The 18,832-nt window shown below is 35.6% G+C and overlaps 1 protein-coding gene across 3 annotated transcripts in view; it reads left to right on the top strand.

Annotated features, from left to right (window-relative positions):
- SYNE1 (spectrin repeat containing nuclear envelope protein 1) overlaps positions 1-18,832 on the top strand; it is a 526,037-nt gene that overhangs the window by 158,149 nt on the left and 349,056 nt on the right. For all 3 annotated transcript variants that reach the window (XM_030809854.1, XM_030809853.1, XM_030809855.1), the window contains 7 exons: positions 6,488-6,600; positions 7,139-7,307; positions 12,866-12,962; positions 13,509-13,711; positions 15,457-15,621; positions 16,086-16,238; positions 17,228-17,371. In XM_030809854.1, coding sequence (XP_030665714.1) covers positions 6,488-6,600; positions 7,139-7,307; positions 12,866-12,962; positions 13,509-13,711; positions 15,457-15,621; positions 16,086-16,238; positions 17,228-17,371 — 1,044 coding nt within the window. The remainder of the gene's footprint in view (positions 1-6,487; positions 6,601-7,138; positions 7,308-12,865; positions 12,963-13,508; positions 13,712-15,456; positions 15,622-16,085; positions 16,239-17,227; positions 17,372-18,832) is intronic.

The following is an 18,832-nucleotide window of genomic DNA, read 5'->3' as shown; positions in this document are numbered from 1 at the left end:
CACGGCCACATCAACCCACCTACTTGCATCTGTGCCCGAATACGCGCTCTTCACTTCTGTTACTATGGGTGAACCATCTGTGCTCTGGGCCGAGGCCAACCTCTCCATGTGTACATTAGATCCCACCCTCTCTCCAAAAGGTAATTCCTGTCCTTCCTCCCTTCTCTATTTTTTTCTCTTTCTTTCTTTGTTGGTGTTTACTCATCCACATACAAATATGCTGCCATTAACTCATCTTAAAACGGCTTTTTCTTAGCCCCACTTCCTCTCCCAGCTACTGTCCAATCTTCTTCCTTCCTTTTACAGCAAAGCTCTTTGAGAGAATTGGCTCTTTGTTCTTTCTAAATTCTCTTCTCTCATTCTTTCTAAAATCCATTCCAATCGAGCTTTTATCTTGCCATCTACCATGCGAAGTTTACCAGGCTTTGCCTCATTCCTCACCCAACGGCCAGTTCTCAGTCTTCTTACATCACCTGTTACAAACATTTCACATAGTTGTCCCTTTACCCTTGAAAGACTTTCTTTAGGGCATGGTGGCTGATACTTATAATCCCAGCATGTTGAGAAGCCAAGGCAGGAGGAGCACATGAGTCCAGAAGCTGGAGACCAACCTGGCCAACAAAGCGAGACTCTGTCTCTACAAAAAATAAAAATAAAAAATTAGGCATAGTGGTGCATGCCTGTAGTCCCAGCTACTCGGGAGGCTGAGGCAGGAGGATTGCTTGAGACCAGGAGTTAAAGGCTGCAGTGGGTAAGCTATAATTGTGCCACTTGTAGTTTCCTTCCTACTCCCCTGGCTGTACCTTTCTGGTCTTCCCTATTCTTTCAACAAGTATTTGTTGAGCTTTCTCAGTTGCAAAGCAGTGTCTTAGGCATTTGTGATACATCTGTAAGCAAAACAGACAAAAATCCCTCCCCTTAGATAATTTACCTTCTAGTGAGAGGAGGCAGATAAAAGTAATAAATATAAAAAATAAGTCAATTTAGGTTGGAAAGTAAAAGGACATGGGATATTAGGTGTTGTTGCAATTTTAAATAGGGTTGTCAGTGAAGCCTCATTGAAAAGATGACATCAAACAGGCAAGCATATTCCCTACCTTGAAGTCTTTACCCTTGCCATCCTTCTGGAATGTTCTCATCCCTCAGTCTGAAACATCCTCTTACTGATATTCCCATTATGTTCTTCTTCATCTCTTTAAGGCCTTTACTAAAAGGTGCCCTCTTCATCCGCCCTTTTCTGGCCACCTCTTTTGAAATTACAACTTCCCCCAAACTGCCCTTCACCTTTTCCATTTGATGTTTCTCTTTAGCATTTATCATCATCTCAACTGTTACCTGTTTTAATCATTTATCTTATCTTTTGCTTGATTTTCTGCACTATAATGTCAACTCCATAAAAGTGGGAATTATTGATTTTTTTCACTGTTCTCTCCCCATATTCAGGCTCTCAAAATTGCAATTGGGTTAATATTGATAATGCATACTTTCTAAAAATGTGTGCATTTGACTAAGTCTTCAGAATTATTGGCATAAAATTGTTCAAAATATTGTTTTATATATTTTGTGGTATTTTCTGTGCCTATATATATTTCCCCAATATTGTTTCTTTGAACCGCCTCACTTTCCTTAATCACACTTTGGCATTGTTGATTTACTCTACAATGTTCTAACCTTCTTTTTTCATCCATTTTCTTTCTTTCTCTCTTTTTTTTTTTTTAGATAGGGTCTGGCTCTGTTGCCCAGGCGGGAGTGTAGTGGTGTGGTCATGGCTCACTGCAGCCTCTGCCTCCCAGGATCCAGTGATCCTTCCACCTTAGCCTCCCGAGTAGGTAGGACTACAGGCATGGGCCGCCACACCTGACCAATTTTTGTATTTCTTGGAGAGATAGGGTTTCACCGTGTTGCCCAGGCTGGTCTCAAACTCCTGGGCTCAAGCGATCTGCCCACCCTCCTAAAGTGCTGGAATTACATGCATGAGCCACAGCACCCAGCACCATTTTTTTTCTCAAAGGAATGACAGTATTTTCATGATATGGCTGCTATGTGAGAATAGACTGGGTTAGGAATGGAGACCGGAAGCCAGGGTACCATTTCTATCATCCAGTTAGAGTGCTTTGAATGAGGGAAGTAGCTGTAGAGATGGTGAGAAATGGACAGATTCTGAATACGTTTTGAGGGCAGAACAATTTTCAGCATTAGATACATACTGTGAAAGAAGAAGAGTCATAAATGACACTATGATTTGGGGGCTGTGCAACTGAAAAAACAGTTTCTATCAATTAAGAATAGGAGACAATGAAGCGGCTTTGGGAGGAAAGATCAGGAATTCAGCTTGGGGCATGTTGAGACTTTTTCTCATCCAAGAGGATATGTGGAGTAAGCAATAGGTAAGAGAGCTCAGGGAAGAGGTACAGCCTGGAGATAAAAATTCGGAGTCATTGGCATCTAGAGGGATGTTTAAAGCTCTGAGACTGGAGAAATTAAATAAAGAAGTATATACAGAGAAGACAAAGGGACCAAGGACTGATCCTGGAGGGAATCCAGTATTAAGAGATTGAAGAGTAGAAGAACCAATAAAAGTCTGAAAAGGAGCAACCAGTGAAGTTGGAGGAAATCCAGCTACAGTGTTGTCTTAGAAGCCATGGGAAGCAAACGTATGGAGGATAGGGTATTTTCAGAATTGCCACAGTGATCCTTAAAATGCAGCTGAGATAATTTCACCAATCTGCTCAAAATTCCTAGCTGGCTTCCATTATCAAAACACCACAAGTTCTTATAAAGACCATTCCTGCAGCCCTTTCCCTTCTTCACCCAACAAGCTGCTATGACACTTGCTTCCTTTGCTCTATCTCATTTAGAGAGGCATGTTGATAAACCCCACAGCGATGTTGATAGTTCAGGATCTCCTTACAGTTCTATCAGTTTTTCCTTTATATATTTTGGAGTTTAATGGGCATGCTCAAGTTCAGGAATAATGTATCTTCTAGTAAGTTGAAAGTTTAATCTTTATGCAATTAATTATAGATGGTTTCCAGCTTATAGTGATTCAACTTACAATTTTTGACTTTACAATGGTGCAAAAGCAATATACATTCAGCAATGACATGTGATATGATATTCTTATATGAGATATTCAACATTTTATTATAAAATTTGGCCTTATGTTAGATAATTTTGCCAAACTGTAGGCTAATGTGAGTGTTCTGAGCACATTTAATATAGGTGAAGCTAAGCTATAATGTTTGGTTGGTTTAGGTGTATTAAATACATTTTTGAGTTCCAATATTTTCAACATACAAGGAATTTTATTGAGACATAACCCCATCATGAGTCAAGGAGTGTCTGTACTTATAATGCTTCTGTTCTGAAATCCATTTTGTCTGATATTAATACGTTTATATCAGATTTCTCTTAGTATTTGCCTGACATGTGTTCCATTTTATTAATTTTAACCTATCTATGTTCTTAATGATTAGGTGTATCTTTTGTAAAAAGAAGATAGTTCTGTTTTGTTTGTTTGTCCAATCTGATAATCTCTGTCTTTTAACTAGTAAATTTCTACTTTATTCACATTTATTTATTATTATTGATATACTTGAATTTGTTTCTAGCATCTGAGTCTTTGCTTTCTAACTGTTCTACTTTTTCTTCTTTTGTACTTTCTTGCTATTTATAAGTTGAATTAAGGAGGTTTTGCTTTTTGTCTCCTTGCTCATTTTTCTTATTCCATGGTTTTGTTTCTACTAGCATGAAAGTTATAAACTCTAGTTGGACAGCATGATTGCCCTCGAAATTTGACCATAGATACTTAACAAAATTGAAAGTTAACCAATATCTTAACCTCCTCTTAATCAATATAAGGAATTATGAATACTTTAACCAAACCACTCTCCTTTTTATCTTACACATTGTGGTCAAGTATTAAATTATTGACATTTTTCTAGCATGATAAGTTTGTTGTTTCTGCTGGTTCTCACTCATGGTGGCTTGTTTCCTATGGTTCATGATCTCTGCTTTCCTCCTATTGTATTTGCATTTGCTAATAACCTGGCCATGTTAGCCCTCATTGAGGGTTCTGACTAAATGGAGGAGATCTCATTTCAGTGTCCTCATCCTGTTCACATTCTAAGACTCAATCTCTCTCAGGAGTGGTGTAGATATTTGCCCAGGACAATCTGGATTTTTCTATTTGTTTTTTGCCTACTGGTCTGTGATCTAGTTTTTGGGTCATGTTTTAGTAAGAATGGGGGACCTAAAATATTTCATTTACTTCCTGTGAACCCAGCAAGGTGAATTAAAATCCTATATTTTGCCCAGCATCTAGCTGCTTTATAGTGAGAAGGCCTTTCAGAGGAGTCAGTGACATCATGCCAACTGATGAAGTTCTTTTTTTTTTTTTTTTTTTTTTGAGACAGGGTCTTACCCTCTTACCCAGGCTGGAGTGCAATGGTGTGATCTTGTCTCACTGCACCCTCCACCTCCTGGGTTCAAGCGATTCTCCTGCCTCAGCCTTCCAAGTAGCTGGGACTACAGGTGCACACCACCATGCCTGGCTAATTTTTTGTATCTTTAGTAGAGACAGGGTTTCACCGTGTTGGCCAGGCTGATCTCGAACTCCTGACCTTGTGATCCACCAGCGTCGGCCACCCAAAGTGCTGGGATTACAGACGTGAGCCACCATGCCCGGCCTAAGAAGTTCTTTTATCATATGTGTGAAAATGTTTTTGTTTGGGTAGCTTGTAAAGACTTTTTCAATATAGTAGATATTTAACAACTGTCACAAATCAGAGCTAGCTAGGGTGATAACTCCAAGTGTGCTCTGCAGTCACTTGGGAAAGTTTCAGCCCAACCATAAGCTACAGCAATGTGTCTGTGTGTGATAAAGGAGGTAGAGAATGGCTAGAATACTCATCATCAATAGCTGCTCTAGGAACACCTGTTTGTTCTCTGCCCTCCTGTGATGAGTTCTTGGCTTCACATAGTACCCTCCCTTAAGGCACACATGACTTGTGAGTATCTCTGCACTTATCTTCAGAGTCAAAGCAGGTCAAAATGTGATCATAGCAAAATATATCAGGATAGAAATAGTTTGGCCCTAAGGTTTTTCTTTTTCTTTTTTTGAGACGGAGTCTCGCTCCATCACCCAGGCTGGAGTGCAGTGGCGCGATCTCGTCTCACTGCAAGCTCCGCCTCCCGGGTTCACGCCATTCTCCTGCCTCAGCCTCTCCAAGTAGCTGGGACTACAGGCGCCCGCCACCACGCCCGGCTAATTTTTTGTATTTTTAGTAGAGACAGGGTTTCACCGTGGTCTCGATCTACTGACCTCGTGATCCGCCTGCCTCTGCCTCCCAAAGTGCTGGGATTACAAGCGTGAGCCACCGCGCCCGGCCGGCCCTAAGGTTTTTCTACCATGTTAAAATGTCATATGTGGACAAGCATATACAAACCTTAACATTTTAATTTATCATAGAAAAGCCTTTACTTGTCCCACCATCAAGTGTGTCTCTTGATTTTAGGCTGGTTTTGCTACTAATTTCTCTAATTCACTAAATTTTAGTATGAGATAAAAATATTAATTTTAATTATTATTTCGGTGGTCTAGTATGTCTTACTTTTTCAATGAGTGACATATTTTTAAGTACTGTATTTATTCTGCAATCAAGACACAAACTAAGCTCTAGAAATTAAGGCATGAATTTCCTTTCACCTAACTTCTTCCTTGCTTGTATGTGAGAAATTGGTGAGGGAGTGTAAAATACATGTACATATTTTTAGAAATTAGTTTGTAAATGATGAAAAACACAGCAAACAAATCAAAGAAGATTCAAATTAACCTAAATAAATGAATGAAACCTGTGGAGTTCTATACAGTCTATAATTAATATTTACTAACATCACATTTAATCTTCTCACTGTGTTACCTATGGGGTATTCCCTGCACTTGTTTGAAATTTTCTAATCAAAAGGGTATTTCAAAATATATTGTAATATGATTGACTTACTTTATATGGCAAGCAAATATCACTTTATAATAGTCTGCATGCATTCAAAATAAAATAGCAGTAGAAAGCCTAATCTCTTTTGCCATTAAAGGTTTCAATTTATCATGCTTAGTTTTAAGCTTTTAAAAACCAACATATCCAAAATCAAGAAAGGCAAAAAATACTAAAATCATTTCATAGCAGTAATTACATTTTCCTTTGGATCATGTGCCTTTAAAACGTCTGAATGCATTGCTGTGCAAGTGTCATGTGTGTTTAAAAGATGCATAATTATTAGATGCAGTTCCAGCATAGTGCTTTAAGTACAAGCACCCAGCTCCTGTTCAAGGTAAGAGCCTTTGACAGGCACCAAGCTGCCTCTGAATGTGGCAGCGGGATCAGATTGTTGAATACATTGACTCATCGGTGCAGGCTGGAAATTATGCTTCTTAGCCCTCTGCGAAACATGTTTTTCATTTTTTATTTTTTTTTAAACTGTATCTTAGGATCTGCTTCAAAACACAGATGCCCACAAAAGAGCATTCCATGAAATCTACCGGACCAGGTCTGTTAACGGGATTCCAGTGCCACCTGATCAATTAGAGGACATGGCTGAGAGGTGAGAGGATATCTGCATTTAAATGAAGTCTCTTTTTAAAACGCTAGGTGGATGCTTTTTATATTTCTTTTATTTTTTCATGATTTTTTTTTTTTAACAGAGGCGCCTACCTTTGGTAAATAGAAAGTGGGCTCCCATAAGACATGCTAAGAATGCCACCATTCTAATGTATTATTAACTGAAAAGAGTGAACCTGAATTTATCTACAGCCTGGAAATCACAGAAATGGTTTCTTCAGAGGCTGTATTTTTGTTCAGTACTGTAAGGAACATTATGTAATATTGCAAAAACAGCTTATAAAAGAAACAGACGAGAGATGTGTTGGCAGGGGAAAGAACTAAATCGAAGACTTCAATCATTCATGTTTCGCTTTTAAATCCAGAGCTAGAAAAGGAATCAGATCTCCAGAAAATGATCAGCCAGAGTTAGAAGAGCTTGTGGCTGCATTCTATTTAAGGCTGACATGTAACAGGTTAAGTAAGCATCAGTTCTGTTACTATTAGTTACATACTATAAATTCTCCCTGTTTTATTTCTAGGTTTCATTTTGTTTCCTCCACATCAGAGCTACACCTAATGAAAATGGAATTTTTAGAATTAAAGTACCGTCTGCTCTCACTGCTGGTTCTTGCAGAGTCAAAGCTGAAGTCTTGGATCATTAAGTACGGAAGGAGAGAGTCAGTGGAGCAGCTTCTACAAAACTACGTGGTGAGTCCCCGGTGCTTTGACAGAGAATTCCGATGAGCCATGGATTTAGCAACACAGTGCAGTTTCTTTGATGTTGTTATTTTAATTCTTGAATTTAAGCATAAAGATAGTGTGTGTTAAATGGGTTAGATATAAGTTTATGAGCTTTTCAGAATTATCTGAAATCTAAACCTATTTCTTTGGAATTTGATTATTTAAAATCCCCTAGTTTGGTTTAGTTTAATGCTTGGCTGCATTAATCATATGGGACCATCTTGACTGGCTTTATTAATTTTTTAAAAAACTTTTTGTATTGCATACTCACATTTTTTATTGGAGGTCACCATTTCAACTACATTAAAATACTTAAAGATTACCTTCATGTCTTTTAAAATTCAACTGTGACTAGTTTAGAACCATTCTCAAGTGTCCAAATGGGAACTACCTATTTTTTTAGATTGTGTCCACTGGGTCTTTTTTTATCGTAATTCCCTGGGCTTCATTGCCCCTTGTGTGCACCCTGGAAGAGTAACATTTTGTCTATGAATCTCTGTACCAACTTAATTTTTAAAGATTATCTCATATTTTGGGCTATCAATATAGATAATTCTATGTTTACTAGAATCATAGACCTGCATTGATGAAAGAATTTGTTTGCTCTGTAACTAGCAGTTTTCACTTACATGTAATTAGTGTATTATAGTTACTAAAGACAGATTATTTCTTAGTTAATTAAACATGCCCCTCCTACAAATTAATTTTCCATGCAAATTTGCTCATAAAATTAATGTTAATAGAGTATCTTAGTCTTGTACTGTTTTATTTATGTTTAAACACAAATACTATGATAAATCAATGAACTTTTAAAATATAAACCCATTTATAACTTGATTAGTCACAGGGACTCTATAACATGTTCTGCTTGAAATACTTATTGAAACCATATTTTCACTGAAGCATCTTAGAACCATAATCTATTTTGCTACATTTTAATTTCATTTTCTGTGATGAGTGAACAACATACAGTTGAGAAAAAAATGATTTAACTGCTTTACAGTAAAATCTTTCCCTAGATTTACTAAAATTGTCTAGGAAACATTTGTTCCAAAATGCAAAATCCGTTATGTTCCTTTATTCATTTTTAGTTATTTTGGAAAGTTATGAAAAACTTGATTTTAAGCGTCAAGCAATTACATTAGTTCTTCAAATATGAAATACAAATATGCATGTATATTTTCAGATTTAGTCATGCCAAATGATACCCTCTCAGCCCAGTAGTTATTTATACCAGACACAGTCTTTGTTCTGGATATTTCAGAACAGCAAATCAGATTTAAACAGCTAATAAGACTATTCCACCAGGTTAATGTTCCAACACAATGATGTTAATAATTCTCTTTTTCTCAAATGATATGTGAATAAAGAATTATTAATGATAAAAACGTTAGTACTTCCTGCCTACTTCATCAAGTTCACTCAACCACTAATTCCAAACTGCCTTGTAACTTTCACAACTATTCATACAATTGCTGATTATCCCACATACGTAGCATGCTTTAGTGAACATTTCCTAGTACTCTCATCTGCTACTGAAGAATACCTACTTATCACTCGTGTTTCTTTTCCGTGAAGGGTTTTAAGGTAATTTTGTTTAATAGTTTTGATAACCGTGGAGTATGGAGCATTTCCCACATGCCAAGTGTTTTACATGCATCATTTTTCATCTCAGTGATGGCCCTGCAGGCTGGGGGTTTCACATTGTTTTAGATACCAAGGAGCCAGTGCAGAAGCACTGAGGCTCCATAGGCTCAAGTCACTTGCTCCTGGCGGCACATGCTCCAGGTGGTAAATTGTGGAATCAGAAATTGAATCCATATCTTTCCAAATCAAAAGCCCTTGAGCTTAAGTGCTGAATATCACAATCTAAAAAAAATTGTAAAAAAAAATTTTTAACTTAAAAGACCAAATAATTGATATGATATCCTATGTCTTAGTGATCTAAAGAATGTAATTCACATAAATATCAGTTCGATTTAATATTGGTCCATACCTGACAATATTTTACACTTACATACCTGTAAGTGTACCGTGAAAGCCTCATAGTTGCTGTTATTTATGTATGAGGCAGCATGGTTGTAGTGGTGGGGAACTGATGAAGTGCAGATACCAGCCACTAGAAATGTGTTTGGTCATGGTTTAGCTACTGAGCACCCATGTGTCTGTGAATAACTTAATTTCTAGAAGGCTTAGTCTTTCCCAAATGTTTAATAATGATAATGATTATGATAATAATAATAATAATAATAAAATGGTAGGAATTTTTCTAGGGAACAAAGACTGACATATACTGTTTTTATTCTATGTTAACACCTCATAGAGCCTCTCTTATCCTTTTAGAGTGTTATGGAAATTATTCATTTTAGAACAGGCTATTTCAAAGAGGCTGAAGACTTTCAAATAAAATCACAAATCACCAAAGTCAGTTTTGTAAGTGCAATTCTTTCCTTGGTTTACACCCCCCACACTCCCCCAAAAAAGGGCTGGGGGCAGCAGCTCACACACACCTGTAATCCTAGCACTTTGGGAGGCTTAGGCTGAAGAGTCATTTGAGGCCAGGAGTTTGAGACCAGCCCGGGAAACATAGTGAGACTCTGTCTCTACAAAAAATTTTAAAAATTTAGCCTGGTGTCATGGTGTGCGCCTGTAGTTTCAACCACTCAGGAGGCTGAGGCAGGAGGATGGCTTGAGCCCTGGAGTTCACGGCTGCAGTGAGCTATGATCTTGCTACTTCACTTCAGCCTGAGCTACAGAGTGAGACCCTATTTCAAAAAAATAAAAATAAAAATAAAAATAAATAAAGTATTATAATAAGCCACATGCTTCTACATCATCTAATAACCAAAGTAATATTTGGGCCATAAAGTTTCCATAATTATATTTTCCTTAGTCATAATTCTCAATTCAGACTTATCCATCCTGCAAAAAAGAAAGAATACTCTTTTTAAGTGTTAGAGAAAGAGAATGTACATCCTAGCTCAGATATGCAGCCACTGAGTGCCTAAAGAATTCTTGGAAAATACTTCACCAATCCTTTCTGTCATTAATTTAGGCCACATGCCATTGGTAAGTGATTGCATGCTGTAATGCAAACCAAAAGGTAATTGGTTTAGTCCTTGCTGTCAGAATTGTTGACAATGACCAAAACATGTGCTTCCATTTCACCATGGAAAAAAGCGGCTAATATTTCAATCTTTCACATGAAAGAAAAAAAAAGAGCTCTTGAAATTGTGGACTGTGTGAATATTCATTTTATTATTTATAATTATATTTTAATGTAAATAGTCTTGATAAACCTCTCCTCAATGTTAATTTTAAATATCTCGAATAATCTGGCATAGTTTCATTCAAGTGAAATTGATGAGCTTCATATTTATTATATTTACACTCATCTTGTGAAAGTAGAAATGCAGTCACTAACACTAAATTTAAATACCAAAAATAAGTATGCCACTTACTTTTCTTGAAGCACCATCAACTTTAAAAGTCCCCTGACTAAAATGGCTTATTTGTTGAACTTGTGATCCAAGTTTCAACCTTATTTTGAAAGAAATAAATGAATCTTGTTATTATTATTTTAAATATGCATTTGTATTTACTTTTGTATTTTTCTGACAGGTGTGTCTAAATAGCTTACAGTAAAATGGAGATTTAACAGTTCTGCTAAAGTGATTCGATAGATAAAATAATCCATATTGCTAAATGCATTTACCCCATATTCAGAAAAAAGGACCAAATTAAATGCACCAACACAAATTTAAAATAAACGATAGATATCTTTCTTTAAAAATTAATCATCCAGTCTTCCTAATAGCCAAATTCAAAAATACATTAATGAGTGTCTACAGCATTTATAAAACATTCTTTCTGAAAACATTCTCCCCTCTTTCCTGCCTCGTGGACCAGAAATTAAATTGGAAATAAGCTTTTCTCACTTGTTCATTTTTAATTATTTTGTAAACTTCTCTAGCAAAAGCATATTTAAGTCTTCCTGTGCACCACATGCACTATTTCCCATTTCTTTGACACTTAGAAAAATTGTTTTGCTATTAGCTTCTTGAAATTTGTACCAATACTAAATGCAGACTCTTTTCTAAACTTTGCCAAACATAATTATTTCTTCAATTTCTTACGCGGTATCTTGAACATTAGGTATAATTTTCCATTTTTGATCAAATAATGAACTGCTTGTTTAGTTAAATTATTCAAAATTTAAATTCTAGTAAATTATTATTTTCTCAACTGGGTTGTAATAAGAAGATATAAGGCTAAATAGTGAATTAATCAGAATACTATTGTCTGACTTTATTCTCAAACAAATAAAATAAAGCCAATTAAAGTTATTGAATGTAGTATTCATCATGGAACCTCTCATTCCAGCTCACAGCTTTCTCTATTCACTTTATCCCTGAAGAATAGTTAATTTATAAGTAAATGCTGTATAAACATAAAATGATATGAAATATGTTATAGATACAATTTTTAAAATGTTATCTCAAAACATGATAGTTATCAATAAAAATCCAGAGATTTCTATGAAATTGCTGTATGAATAATGTTTCCTCTGCACACAAGTGTCTTACATCTCTATACTAAGCATTCATCAGCATGCTATACAAGAATTCAGCTGGTTTTTGAAGGCTAATTTTGTATTTATGACAGTGACATTTATCAAGTATTTTAATAGATTCAAATCATAGGAACTCATTATACTTTTGCAAGAAATTAAAGAGCCTTTGGTGATATGTTCTTAACTGTAATTGCATTAATTTTCTACTTTCAAGAAGTAATAACAATCTTTGAAACGCACATTATTTTATATTCCTAAAAGTGAACAATAATAAAATTTACCTAAGGACTTTTTTGTATATTCTCAATTTTATAGTATTCACTTGCCAGTAGTGATTCTATTATATATATATAAATTACAAATAGATATATAAACATGTCTTACTGCAATTTTTCTATAATAGGTCATTGAAATGTGAAATAATAGTAATTGAAATTCTATTATTACATAATAGAATATGTAATTATTTCCAATTTTTCTACTTACTTTTTATTTTAAGGGAAGCATTTGTGCACTGTGTCATTTATTTATAATTTGGAATTCCTCAGAGCAGTCATTCACCAGGATTAATGTTCAAAGAGCAACAGAATTTCCACAGCTGAAACACAGTGGGACACTTTAAAATGTTCTTCTAAATTTAGTGCTTTCTAAATGTTAGACCCAAGTTCTCTGGAGAAATTTTTGTCTCTTCAAAAAGCAAACCCTTGGTTGGTGAAGAAATAGAATATTTTCTCAGTCCCGTGCTGAGTTAGAATCAAAAGCGTGGAATCAATTTATGTGTTCAGAATGATCTTAGGTAATTTGTAGCAGTGGAATTAATTTTATATTTTCAAGAAGAGCAAGATTAACAAATTTGGGTAAACTATGCTTATAGCTATACTGAAGAAAATTGACTTTGGCATTCTACATGAGCCTAATGTTTGCTATCTTCTAACCATTCCTCCTTTTCTAGTCTTTTATAGAAAACAGCAAGTTCTTTGAACAATATGAAGTGACATACCAGATCTTGAAACAGACAGCTGAGATGTATGTCAAAGCAGATGGTTCAGGTAAAACATACTACAGAATTTGTTGCAACATAGACTGCAGTAGAATTTAGAGCCTGCAGGTTTCTATCTGATCAGATCATTCTTTCTCTCCGTGAAATTTTTGAGTGACCTCGCCATTGGCCAGGAGAACACATACTGGATTCAGTTCCTTTGGCTTTGTACAATGCCTAACCTGCATAATCATTCTCTCTCTCTCAATCTCTCTCTCTCTCTCTCTCTCTCTCTGTGTGTGTGTGTGTGTGTGTTCTTCTAAGAGAGAACAAAATAAGCGTTTATTTTCTAAATTGCATCTAAGGATTAAAGGCAAAAGCATAGAATAAGTTGAGTATTAACAATCAAGTAAATGAGAAATTAATTAGTGTAAAGACACAATTTGTAAAATACATTTGTTTTCCATTTGTAATTATGTCTGTCATATTTGTTGGAAATGAACTCTGGCATTTGTGATGGGTACTATTGCACACCAATGTATAAGACCATAGTAAAAAAAGGTATGGAGGGTTTAAAATGTAAGATAAGGGTTGTAATTGGTTTTATCTCTTTCAGTGGAAGAAGCTGAGAATGTGATGAAATTCATGAATGAAACCACTGCTCAGTGGAGGAATCTCTCAGTAGAAGTCAGGAGTGTGAGGAGCATGCTGGAAGAAGTGATCTCTAACTGGGATCGCTATGGCAATACAGTGGCTAGTCTGCAAGCCTGGCTAGAGGATGCTGAGAAAATGCTCAATCAATCAGAAAATGCCAAAAAGGTAAGATCGGTTCATGCAAAAAGAAAAGACATTTGATGTATGTAAAAATGAGAGACTTTTACAGCGTAGCTCACTAGGGGGTCTCATATATTTACAAGTGTCACTCAAGAATCTTGACGTTGCCTGAAAAGTTGCACTTTCAGGTTAGCAATAGACCAATAAATACACTACTTAATAGAAGCTGATGGAGGGTTGAGTAAATCCAATGGGCAGCAAAGGGGAGGGCACTATATTACCCTGAAGTCTGTCTACGAAGGGGAGTGTCTAGGGCCCCAGCCTTCATGGATTTCCTGATTTAAGAGAGGATGAAAACAACTTTGGTTTGTTTTCACATAGTGCTGAAACACATACTACTGAATCTGTGTGCTAGCATACACCAGTTGAACAGCTGGACCAGGACATTTGTATCTCGTTAGATACTCTGTTTTGGATTTTATCAACCCTCAAGCAAGGGTCTCATTCTGGGTAGGAGTGATTTCTTTTTTGGCCAGTTATAAGTGTGTATGTGTGTGTGCCTGTGAGAGTTACTGTTTTATGTTAATGTCACTTATATGTAAATATCACATGAAAATGGACCGCTTTCTGCTTATATACTTCCTAATGGGAGCTGGCATTTTTACACGGAAAATCAATTTATCTAAGTGATACTAAAAATGCATGCATTAGAATTACCACATGCCATCCAAGATTGGTTCATCTATTATTGTTTGGACAAGTAGATGTATCACTTTTAAATGTTTTACCATTCTATACTTCATGTAGATCAACTATTCTTGTGTAGCTGAGGGAGGCAATAACTATGTACCCATACAGATTTTGGCTTTTCTGATTAGACTGGCAGTGCCCTAGTAGATGTCATATGTGTTAATTTGATCCAAAGAAATATAACCACCAGAAACAGAAGTGTTCTAATCTATTTATATATGTAGGAAGTCCTCCCACACAAGGCTTACGAAATGGATTTTGAATTATCTTTGGTATCCTTGTTTTTCACTGTGATATGTGTTGTGTGTGTGCATGTGCACACATACGCTTTATTTAAAATGAGTTGGAAACTGTTTCATTGCCAAGAGGGAACCCTTAAATAAATAAGAAAGTGTGTTATTATACTAAGTGCTCTTGACTCAGGTATTTAATTTAAAATTTTTTTCTTTGATGGTTTATCTCCATGATTGCTAATTATCTTAATATACTACACTGAAATTTAAAAATCAAAAGTAACAGGTCAAAAAGAAATTATTAAAGAAAGCTATTCTTTCTTTAAAAAGGAATAAAAGCCCCAACTTCACCACCACACGATCTATGCATGTAACAAAATTGCACTCATACTCCATCAATTTATACAAATAAAAAAGGAAGCTATATATTTCCCTTATGTATTATGCCTTTCATATGACTCTGGCACTGGTATTTACTAGCCTGAAGGTTATGTACAGGTCTCTTACACTTACAGAAATTCAGCTTTTTAATCCGTAAAACAGAAATAACAGAAAGTGGTCATCATGTTTTGTTTTGTCTTCAGCAAATGATATGGCACAATTGTTCTTATAAAAAAGACACTCAGTATCTCTAGCTCACATTTTGAAACTTTTGGTCAAAAATGTGCATTTTTAAAGAGATTTATGACTTATCTTAAAATTCACATGAATGTTAAAACAAAAATATTTTTCCTATTTAGTCACTTTCATATCAGTCACTGATAGTTGGTTTATGGTTTACAATATTGTGCATTATTTATTGTTTAGGATTTTTTTCGAAATTTACCTCATTGGATTCAGCAGCATACTGCCATGAACGATGCTGGCAATTTTCTAATTGAAACCTGTGATGAGATGGTTTCCCGTGACCTGAAGCAGCAATTACTGTTGCTAAATGGGCGGTGGAGGGAGTTGTTTATGGAAGTCAAGCAAGTATGTCTTTCAAATCTATATACACCTCAACGTGTATGTGTTACAAATGTGATAAGTAGTCTGTTTAGAGAGAATTCTATTTTTAGAGCACGGGTTTATTAAGGCAAAGCATAGATATGTTTAAACCCGGTGTGTTTTATGGTTGATTATTCATTCTTTTCCGTGTGTAATGGAGGAACATTACAGAAATGCATTAGTTTGATTAAGGATTATGTTGACATATGGAGCCTGCTTATATGGAATGACTCTCGTTTCAAATCATGTTTCTTCATTTTTATGCTAGTTTCTTTTTGTCTTTCAAACTAATTGGACTTACTTCAAATTTATCTAAAATGAGAATCAAAGATTAGAGTCTTTCTTACCAGATAACAATTCCAGAGAATATGTGAAAGTGAAAGTTGTGGTTCCAGTGGTCGCAGCTAAATTTGGCTTTCACGATGTTCCCTCCTCTCTTTCCTTAACAGTATGCTCAAGCTGATGAGATGGACAGAATGAAGAAGGAATACACAGACTGTGTTGTTACCCTGTCTGCTTTTGCAACGGAAGCCCATAAGAAACTTTCGGAACCCTTAGAAGTCTCTTTTATGAATGTCAAGTTATTAATTCAAGACTTGGAGGTGAGGGGTTTCTGAATTAAAACGAAAAGCCTACTCTGTTGTGAGAGGAAAGATCAGCAAGTTTATTCATATCATTGCAAAAGCTGTTTCTGTGTCTCCTGGGCATCATTTTGACATGTCTGTATGTCCCAATTTGCACCTGTCAGAAAAAATATATTGAATGTAAAAAAGACATGTCTTGATCATATAAAGTAACTTCAAATTGTTTTTCAGTTTGGAGATTTTTTTTTCTACAACCAAGTTATAAAGTATTAGGAAAAAACAGGAGACATCTATAGATAGCACCTGCACCTAAATACTTTCAATAATAAAGGATTTATTGCATGAACTGTGGTACTTGCATATTTTGAATAGCCTGCAGCTGTCAAAAATGAAGTAGTGGAAGAATTTTTAATGATATGGTAAGATTTTGCAATATATTGTTACATGAGAAAAGCAAACAACAGTATCGTTCTTTTGTCTTTGTAAAAATTTTAAAATGGGTGTAAACACAGGGAAAAAAAACTTGATGTATAGATAAGATGTTGGCTTTGGTTTTTACTGTGGGAGAAGACTATAAGTAATTTAAATTGTCATTATCCTGATATTTCTAATTTATAAGTTTATATAATGGCAATGTGTTACTTTTTATTTTAAAGAAAACCAGTCTAATTTTTAAAGTCAGAATTGCCCCACATTTTAAATACACATTTACATTTTATTTTATATTTCCATACTACATTAACATGGGATTTGTTTTGGAAAGTACAAAGATTATTTCAGCTAATCTTGATGTTTTGGTCACTTTTAAAGGAAAGTTTTATTAACTATATAATATTACCAATATTTATTAGTAATGAAGGGAAGCAAAAACTGGAATCGTCGAAAGTTTAGTGTAAGTATTGGATTTTATACAGTGCATATTGATTTTTGTTCTGCCTTCTGTGGAATCCTGAAGTTAAGAGGAAATGTGTCATGTGTGAATCTGGCTGTTTCAATGATTCATGCAGGATATTGAGCAGAGGGTGCCTGTGATGGATGCCCAATTCAAGATAATTACAAAGACAGCACACCTCATTACCAAAGAAAGCCCCCAAGAAGAAGGAAAAGAAATGTTTGCAACCATGTCAAAGCTCAAAGAGCAGCTAACCAAGGTGCGAAAATAATTTAATGCACAATAGGCTGTGTGACACCAACAGTGCCTTCGGCTTGCTTGCTACCTCCTCCCCATGGGCAAAGTGTTTACTTGTTAACAATGCTTTTGTTTCTAATTGGGATTCTTGGTTTATAGTAACTTTGTCATGAATTAAAAAAAATAAGACTATGATGCTGATACCAAGTATTACCTCTGTTAATTTAGAAGTATTATAGCTATATTTTAATAGAAAGTTAGATACTTTTGGGGAACAGTTACATGTGATAAAACCAAGAGAGGGAAAGAGAGATAAAGAGAAAAAAGAGATGAGGAGGAGGAAGAAGAGGGGATCATAAATGTAAATGAGAATTTATTAAGATTTGTTTGATATATCTCCACTCCAAACTTATTTGTGCAATTTTCTGCAAGCATAGTCACAAAGCCATGGAAATTCTGCCCTCCTCATCTCATGGAGCTCACTTAGGCTTAGAATATATACGTTTAGTCCAGGTGCGGTGGCTCAAGCCTGTAATCCCAGCACTTTGGGAGGCCGAGGCGAGCGGATCATGAGGTCAGGAGTTCGAGACCAGCCTGACCAACATGATGAAACATCGTCTCTACTTAAAAATACAAAAATTAGCTGGGCATGGTGTTGTGCACCTATAATCCCAGCTACTCAGGAGGCTGAGGCAGGAGAATCACTTGAACGCAGGAGGCAGAGTTTGCAGTGAGCCCAGATCACACCATTTCACTCCAGCCTAGGTGACAGAGTGAGACTCTGTCTCAAAAAAAAAAAAAAAAAAGAATATATACATTTATACCTTTTCTGTACAGGGAACTAGATGGATGTAAGCACTAGTCATAAGCATTTCTATTTTATTCAGTGATTTTCCTTAAGAGCTTTGGAAGTTCCATTGGGATTTGTTATCTATCCAAATTTGAGTTTTAGGAAGATGGTATTGTTTGCAAAATCCACCTAGATTGGGTAAATAATTTCTGGTAAAAGGGAGAAGTGATTATAATAAATGAATGGAAACATTTTAAAATGAAAAATGGGAAAACAAAGTAGAAGACCCTGTTAAATAGGAAAGAAAGGTAGAAAGAAGAGAATAACCTTTGTGACATCAGTGGTAGGGAATTAATGAAAAAGAATACATTCAAAAAGCTAAAAGAGGAAAAATCATGACCATAAAAAAGAGGAAATTTTATTTATCAATCTGGTATGTATGAGAATGTTTATGTTCAGTTCATTTTATTTAAACATTCAAGTTAGAATTATTTATAATTTAAAGGTCGTGGACAGTAATGATAATATTGGCTACTAGTAAAAGCTGCTAAACAATGAATACAATTTGAAGTCAACATTTCCAATTTGATAACTTCCCAGCAGCTTTCAGGGCCATAGCTGGGCTTGCACATCTTAGCCTGAGCCATGCTTAGGTGTTCAGGACAACCCCCGAGAAAGCAAATTGTCATTTGC

This window comes from Nomascus leucogenys, chromosome 3 (genome assembly GCF_006542625.1).
Source record: "Nomascus leucogenys isolate Asia chromosome 3, Asia_NLE_v1, whole genome shotgun sequence".
Taxonomy (NCBI): Eukaryota; Metazoa; Chordata; class Mammalia; order Primates; family Hylobatidae; genus Nomascus; species Nomascus leucogenys.
Note: the sequence above shows the minus strand (reverse complement) of the source record. Positions and strands in the feature narration are given on the sequence as shown.